Source organism: Austrofundulus limnaeus, unplaced genomic scaffold, assembly GCF_001266775.1.
Source record: "Austrofundulus limnaeus strain Quisiro unplaced genomic scaffold, Austrofundulus_limnaeus-1.0 Scaffold243, whole genome shotgun sequence".
NCBI lineage: Eukaryota > Metazoa > Chordata > Actinopteri > Cyprinodontiformes > Rivulidae > Austrofundulus > Austrofundulus limnaeus.
In genome coordinates, this window is record NW_013952645.1 from 181,211 (window position 1) to 190,070 (window position 8,860).

The 8,860-nt window shown below is 41.5% G+C and overlaps 1 protein-coding gene across 1 annotated transcript in view; it reads left to right on the forward strand.

The window, feature by feature from the left end:
* Positions 1 to 8,860, forward strand: part of opn4a (opsin 4a (melanopsin)) — a 69,911-nt gene that overhangs the window by 45,757 nt on the left and 15,294 nt on the right. The window contains exons 3-4 of the mRNA XM_014020166.1: positions 2,092 to 2,225; positions 7,171 to 7,374. Of these exons, the coding sequence (XP_013875620.1) occupies positions 2,092 to 2,225; positions 7,171 to 7,374 (338 nt within the window). The remainder of the gene's footprint in view (positions 1 to 2,091; positions 2,226 to 7,170; positions 7,375 to 8,860) is intronic.

An 8,860-nucleotide genomic window follows, 5' to 3' on the forward strand; every position in this document is an offset into this window, starting at 1 on the left:
GTGTTTGACTCACAGTCACTTCTTCACCTCTTCCTCCCTGTGTCTCGTGACATTGAACTGTCTGCAGATTAAAGAGCCAGGGAGAAAGAGAAATCACACACACGACAGGCCCTGGAGCAGTGTGGTTATCCTGACTGGGCTTTCCTGAAAGCAGACAGGAAACACAGACAGGTAATTCACTGACTGAATCTGCTGTGTCAGAGAAGGGAAACAAGTAAAACATGCAGGGCTGTGGACCTCGAGGAACAGGATTGACTATCTCTGTTGTGCTGTATATTCTAATGAAATCCATCCATACATCACATGCTGCTTGTTCCAGAATCAGGCAGCAGCTTGAGCCAACAGAACCACATCATCTGCAAATAGCAATGATGGAACCCTGAGGCCACCAAACCAGACTCCCTTCCCCTCCTGGCTGCACTGTCCACAAAAGTTATGAACAGAATCAGTGACAACTCCCACTCTGAAGGGGTCCAATTTACTGCCAGCAATGTAAATTCTTACACCACTTGTACAGGGACTGAATGGCCCGTAACAACAGGACCACAATCCCATACTCACGGAGCACCCTTCACAGTGTACTTCGAGCAAAATGGTTGAATTCCTTTTCAAAACCCACAAAGCACATGTAGACTGGATGGGCAAACTCCTGCGATCCCTCAAGGACCCTAGTAAGCTGGTCCAGTGTTCCACTGCTAGAATGGAACCCGCATTGTTTCTCCTAAATCTGAGGTTTGACCATTGATCAGACTCTCAGTACCCCTGTGATGCCCCTTTAATTGAAACCCATCTTCCAGTCCCCACTTTTGAACTGGGGAATTACCACCCTAGTCTGCCAATCCAGTGGCACTAATGTCTATGCGATGTTGCAAAGATGTGTCAAACAAAACAGCCCCACAACATCCAGAGCCTTAAGGAAATCAAGGTAGATCTGGTCCACCCTTGGAGCCCTTCCACCACGGTGCTTTTTAACTACTTTGGTCAGCCCTGGTTATGGACAAACAAATGTCGAAATCCCCTGACTCAGCGTCCTTTATGGCAGACATGCCAGTAGGATTGAGGAGGTCTAAGAAGTATTCCTTCCACCTCCCGACAACATCACTGTTTGAGGTCAACAGCACCCCACCTTCACTGAGCACAGTGTTAGTAAAGTGCTACTTCCCCCGCCTCAACCGCCGGGTGGTTTGCCAGAATCTTCTCAGAGTTGATCACGAGTCTTTGTCCAAGACCTCACCAAACTCCTCCCATATCCAAGCTTTTGACTCGGCAACGGCCAGAACTGTGACCCAATTTGCCAGCTGTCTATTCACACTCAGTGTCCCCCACCTTAGCTGGGATTAAAGTTCTCTTTCTGATGGGTTGTTCTGCCAGGCATTCCCAGCAAACCCTTACTACACGTGTTGGGTCTGTCGGCATCTTTCCCCGCCATCTGATCCAACTCACTACCAGGTGATGATCAGCTGACAGCTTTGCTCCTCTCTTCACCAGAGTGTCCAAAACGTATGGCTGCAGATAAAATGACATGACTACAAAGTCAATCATTGATCTACAACCTAGGGTGTTCTAGTGCTTCAGAACACCCTATAGGCTCAAGGACTGATGAAAATCCTTGATTTTCTACGAAGATGCAAAAAATGTAATTATGAATTATTTAAAATTCTATTTAAAAATTATTTGTTGATATGTACAGTAAAAAATGTGGGGCCCAAGAGGTGAGACTTGTGGAACACCAACTGGGCCTTAATCATATATTTACTATATTCTATTTCACAGATATTTTAGAAAATGTTAAGTAATAAATTTATGAATAAAATGTTTTGTTGTTGATATTTTTTACTGTAAAGTATATTTTGTTGACAAATTGTTTTAAAGCAATAAACAGAATAATCTGAGTCCCACAGGGAGAACTTTGTACTTCAGTAAAACATAACCCACTAGTACAAATAAATAAAATAGCTGCAGCTTGTTAGTTTATTTAGGTCATATTCCACCTGCATGGATAAATGACCTGGAGAAACTGCTTGCATAGTTTAATGGTTACTGAATGCGTTATTGCAGGACGTTTTGTCTCATTGCTGATGTTTTCTGCAGGAGTCGCAGTCTGCGAACACCAGCCAACATGTTCATCATTAATTTGGCCATCACTGACCTGTTGATGTGCATCACCCAGTCACCCATCTTCTTCACAACCAGCATGCACAAGAGGTGGATCTTTGGAGAGAAAGGTAATAATCAGAACATCACAATCATTTGAGTACGATTTATGAACAGCTTCTTATTTTTCTACATCAAAACCAAAACAAACCTAAAAAAGAAAACTGTATTTTCTGTGAAAATGCAGTGGAAATGCTGAGTGCTTAATGAATGCTGAAATTAACCGAGAAGGCTAAAAGTAAGTTATTAAAAGTTAAATAAGTACAATACTTCCTAAAAGCTCATAGGAGCAAAATACCAGCTTTAAGCAGCAAACTGATATCTAAATGTAGCAGGACAGTAAAATCTAGAAATGGCAAAATAGAAAAGTAGCAAAAGCATCTGAATGCTCAGTAGGTAGTCTGCAAATAACACACACACCCCTGCCACCCCTAACAAAACAAAGGAAAACAATCATGTAAATGCTGCATCAGCATTCACACTCTTACATTGATTGTTTGCATTCATTCTGGGTTGTTACTCGGAGGAAATTGATTTATCTCAGTAGTTATATCTTGCCATTTTCTTTTGTTTTTTCAAGCCATGACCAGTCAACTTCAGAGTTTCAGTACTGACTGAGCTGTTTTTGTAATTATTTCATTCTGTTTCCTCCATCATCATGCAGATCTCAGACAAAGCTATTTCCAATGTTAACTTTCATGTAGACATTAGACAATGTGTTACAGTTTTTTTTGACTAAGAAACAAAAAACTCTCACTAAATTCAAGTAAAATGGTGGGAGGACACTAGCTGTGTTTCCATCAATGTTTTTTCATGCACATTTTGAAGTATCGTATCAGAAAGGGTGAATGGAAATGGCATGATTTAAAAAAACTTCCTCTAATTCGCATAAAAGTTGAAACTCTCGCTTGAGGTGGGTTTTTTATTTTTTTCGAAAAAGAGTTAATGCACAAAAGGAGATGTGGAAACACATTTGTCGAATAAGTTCTGACGTAGCGAACATTTACCTCACATGGTTGATCTGTTCTCGCTGTCTGAACGGTACCGGTACAGATACCAGAGCGACTGCAGCTGGAGCCTTCTCCCGCTCTCGGCATCTTCTCAGTTAATCCCATAACGTGAAAAGAATCACGTTTCTTTCTCTACGTCTCCAGACAGCGTGTAACTTTGCCAAAACTAGTTGATGACAGAATAATTGCAATTTTCCCGATAGGAGCAACACGTTCCTGATAACTTTTCTCCATTTTCCTGAGATATGACTTTTACTTCCTGTTAACTACATGCATGCGTCTGACGTAACTGATTCTCTTCAAGCCAATTGATGGAAACACGTCTGATTCGCATTTCTTTGTTTTTTGCCTTTTTGCAAAATTTTTAAAATTCGCATTAAAATTGGATGGAAACACGGCTACTGGGAGGATACTGAGAGCAGTCCACCCTTTTCGAGCTGAGAACCTGGGCCTCAGATTTGGAAGTGTTGATCTTTACCCCAGACACTTCACACTCAGCAAACCTCTTTAGCAAGAGCTGAATGTCATAGCTGGGTGAAGCTAAGAGAACCACATTAACTGCAAAAAGCAGAATCGAGATCCTCTCATCACCAAACCAAACATCCTTTACCTCCTGGTGTTATGAAGTTATGTGAAGAAGTGGTGACAAAGGGCACTCCAGAGTCTACACCAGATGTGACTTAACCCAAACCAATCTTACGCTTATTTGCTATTCAAACTGAATGGTCCATAGTAAAGAGTCATCCACCCCATACACTTAGAGCACCCTGTGCAGGATAACCCTGGGGATTCAATCATAATCCTTCTTCAAATTCACAAAACACATGGATTGATTGGGCAAATGTCCATGCTTTTTCGAGCACCCCAAAGAGGGTTAAAAGCTTGCATGGTTCAACAGCCAGGAGAAAAACCATCATGCTCCTTTTCAAGCTGAGGTTCAACTATTGCCCAGACCCTCCTCTGCAATACCCCAGAGGAGAACTTTCCAGCAAGGTCAAGGAGTGTGATCTTGCCACATTTAGAGCATTATCTGGTTCCCTTTCTTCAAAATGGGCACCATCATCCCAAACTGCTGCTTCATGGGTATTGCCCCAAATGATGATGCAATGTTGCAGAAATTACTCAACCAAGACAGCCATACAACATCTAAAGGGTTGAGATACTCAGGATGGATCTTGTCCACAGTGATGATCTGACTTTTTTGCAAAATTTTTTTATCACGTTGGCAAGTTCTGCAGTTATGACTGTCCAATCCATTCCCAGCACCCTAAACTCTGGTTTGTAGATAGATGTGTTGTTGGGTAGCCTCTCAAATAATTCTTCCCACTGTAGCTGAAGTCAGCAGATCCTCATCCCTACTGTAAACAGTGTGAGCAAGTTGCCTTCCACCCTGAGGTGTTAGATGGTATACCAGATCATATCTGTAGTTTTCCTTCATGGTCTCACCACACTCCTCCCATGAGTGAGCTTTTGTGGAAGCAACAGTACCTGTCTGATGCTTCCAGAGACCCACTGCTCAGACACGCCCCTTATGTCCTGCATTCTGTTTTTACTTACATTTTACACTTTTTTGAAACTGGTGTAATGATTTTCTAAAAGTTTCATTAAAATTTGTCCAAAGGTTCAAGTAATATTTTGCTGACAAACAAATGACTACACACATACTCAGCCAATTGCTTGATCACCAAAACTGCAAAATGCCTAAATGAACTTAAAACAGATAAGAAATAGAAACAGCTGCAGTCAAAAATATCCAGGAATTTAGACTGAACTTGTTTATTCAGATTTTAATTTTAGCTCAGAATTTAAGTAACTAAATGATGCAGCTGCTTTTTGTTTTGTCCTGATGAATCTCAGTAATCCAGGTAGAAAAAAAATCAAAAAGAAAAAAAAAACAAGTAGGTCCTCTGGATGGGTTCTTCTTTAGTGAAACGTTTCGTTTCTCCTCTAAGAGACTTCTTCAGTCTGATGAGTTTCAGGTAAATTCAACCTTATAAGCTCTGCCTCCAAATGGTGGACAAACAGGTTAGTCACATGCAAAAGAGGGCCATCGACTAACAATGGGCTTGATTAACTTTATTGTTCATAGAGAGTCATGTGCCCCATCATCTGACTTATTGGTTTGGATGCTTCAGCTGTGGTTATTTGGTGTTTTGTTGTGAGTGCAAGCGGGGTTCACCGTCCCCTTGTTTTTGTCTTTCTTTCCTTCTTTGTGTTGGTTATCGTTGGGGCCCTGATTCACACCTTTTGCTCACAGGGGGCTGAGTCATACTTGCAATAACAGTGCTGTAGGAGGAGGACAACTGGACACAAAGGCCTCCACCTCTGTTTAATGGTGGATGGTTTTTCTTCACAAAAATGGCTTCTTTTACTCCTCTCTCAAACCAACGTTCCTCTCTATCAAGAATGAGAACATCCTCATCTCTGAAAGAGTGACTGCTGGCCTGTAGATGAGTGTAAACTGCAGAGTCCTGACCCAACGACGTAGCTCGTCTGTGCTGGCTCATTCTTTTGAACAATGGCTGTTTTGTTTCCCCAATGTATAACTGATCACAGTCCTCCTGAAACTTAACAGCATATACTATATTACTCTGTTTTTGCTGGGGAACTGGATCTTAGGGGTGAACTAATCTTTGTCATAATGTATTTTGGGGTTTGAAAGCCACTGGGAAGTCATGTTTAGAGAATAAGCGTCTCAGTTTCTCTGAAACTCCCGCCGCATGTGGAACGACGACTGGTTTTGGTCTGGGTTTAAGGTCTTCATTTTCACCTGGTTGTTGGCTGGAATCCTGTTTGGGTTTCTTGTCTGCTTTCAGAAAAGCCCAGTTTGGATAACCGCACTGCTCCAGGGCCTGTCTTGTGTGTGACTTCTCTTTCTAACTGGCTCCTGTGTTTGTGGGGACCCTGTCTCCTCTGTGGTACAGAGTTCTGATGACTCCTAACTTGTGTTCCAGTGGGTGATGGGAATCAAAACACAAATACGGGTTTGCGATTCACGTCAGTTTCCAACCGTCCTCCATCCGAAACCGAGACATCGCAATCCAGGAACGCCAACCTGCCATCTTTTACATCCTCTCGTGTGAACTTTTTATATTTATCCACAGAGTTGATGTGATCAGTGAAATGTTGGACTTCCTGGGATTTAATTTTTGTCATCAACATAGCTGAACCAATGGCTCAGTGGTGTCCCTGTAAAGGACATCAGAGCTCTCTTTTCCACCTCTTCCATGTACAGGTTTGCAACAATAGGGGAAACTGGGGAGCCCATAGCACACCCATGTTTCTGACTATAGTATTGCCCCCATATGTGAAATAGGTTGATTCCAGGCACAGTTTCACAAATTGACACAGTTGTTCTGTGGAAAGAGTGGTTCCGCTGCTGAGTGGTGTCTGATTTTATTCTTACACAGACCATAACCATCACATTATCAACAGGAATGCACGTAAAGACTACATACAACTACGTACTACACGACATACACATAAAAAAACACCAAATAACCACAGCTGAAGCATCCAAACCAATAAGTCAGATGATGGGGCACATGGTCCTCTATGAACAATAGAGCTAATCAAGCCTATTGTTAGGCAACGGCCCTCTTTTGCATGTGACTAACCTGTTTGTCCACCATGTGGAGGCAGTGCTTATAAGGCTAAGTTCACCTGAAACTCATCAGACTGAAGAAGTCTCTCAGAGGAGAGACGAAACGTTTCACTAAAAAAAGAACCCATCCAGAGGACCTACTTATTTTTTCTTTGTGCTTTTTGTTTTATTTGTGTTTATTAACAAAAACAGTAAAATGTTCCTGTGATTCAGCTTTGTCCTCTTTCTTAAAGTCTTGAAGGTTCTTTAAGCTTCAGCTCAAACAAAGCGTGTTTGTGTTTCAGTCTGCAGAGCATCAGTCTGGGGCCTTTTTATAAAATGACAAAGAGTCTCTTGGAGAAAAATAGGAGATGATTTATTCTGTTTAAAGCAAAAACATATCTCTTCTTTCTCTCTCTGCAGGTTGTGAGCTGTACGCTTTCTGCGGCGCTCTCTTTGGGATCTGCTCCATGATCACGCTGACTGTGATTGCCATCGATCGTTATGTGGTCATCACGCGACCTCTGACCTCCATAGGTGTGTTGTCACGGAAACGGGCACTCCTCATCCTTATGGCGGTCTGGGTGTACTCACTTGGCTGGAGCCTACCGCCATTCTTCGGCTGGAGTGAGAACGCACATCAACACAGCATGTGCCTTACTTATTATAGATTTAGAATTTTACAAATGTATCATGTGATTTTCTCAAAAATACACAAGACTTTATAAATCTATTATAAATAAGGCACCACACACCTATCCATCAAAATATGTTGCAAGATTGTTTGAACTCATTTGATATGGTTTAATAGAACAACACAAATTAAACATTACAATAAAATTGTGTTCAAACTGAATGGCTAATAATTGCTTCATTTAAGTAAGATACAAATAAACATATGCTAACTAAAAGTATAGCTTCGCTAATGCTAAACATTTTAAAAATTAGCAAAAGCTTATCAACAAATAAAATATAAGCAGAAGCTAACAACAAAAGCTAATCGCTAACCACTAAGACAACTATCACTCCGGCTGTGTCACAATTCAAGGGCTGCATCCTCCCGGGTCTGCATTCGTTGGCCGCTTATGTTACTGCCCCGCGCTGAAGGCTGGCCCAGTTTGTGGGCTCCTTTTCATGTGGCCGACGAAATCCCAAAGATGAAGGCTGCACCTCACAGACATACAGTATCTATATGGCTACACTTGAGGATCCTTCCCAGCCAAGGATATCCCAGGATTTATTGTGCCGTCAGCAAACAAGGTAGAAAAACAAAGCTGGCTGAGTTTTTTGTGTTTTTACCAAGTTGGTGTAGTTTGAAAATTAATCACGGACTAAGAAATCGTTTTTTAATTGTAAGTTTAGCAGCTTAGCTGATGATATTTATGCTGCAATGAGCAGTTAAATAAAATGCAGTTACAAGTACTGACAGTGCTAAACCCAAATTATTGATATTTTTTTATTTATTAATTTGTAATGTTTTAACTATGAAGTTATTCCTCCAGGAAAAAACGTGAAAACCTATGTCCCAATGCATTTTTAAGTTTGAAGGCAGGTGATATAAAATGTAACACAATAGTAAATGAGTAACCTGTGGTCACATGAAGGCTAGACCGTCTCATTTCACAGCCGTTTTATACAATCTACACAAACTGCATAGGCTGCAGCCTCCGTGGGCCACAGCCTAGTAGGCTGCAGCCCCTGAATTGAGACACAGCCTGTGTCTCCATCATACGTCTTCATCTCCTTCGAGCTGGAGACTGATGGGACTGACACAAACCTGTTGATGTTAATTTGATTCTATTGGTTTGATTTGATAAGTGGGTGGGATCATCTGTGACAGTGCAGCTAAACTAAAGCAGAGTTATAGCCCTGCTTAACCCAGGTGTATAAGACTATACCTAACAGTGTTTCTTTTACAAAATTGGACATGAAAGGGGCAGGAGTTTATGAGAGTGGAGAGCTAAAGTTACAAACTCCACTGATTGTCAAGGGGTCTGTAGTGAAGCGCTACTTTGATGGTGCTAGGTTGAAACCACTTAACCTGTTGCTACAATCTCCAGCTCTTTGGCAGGAAGTAATGGAACATTTGGTGGGGGTGGGGATATTACTTGAT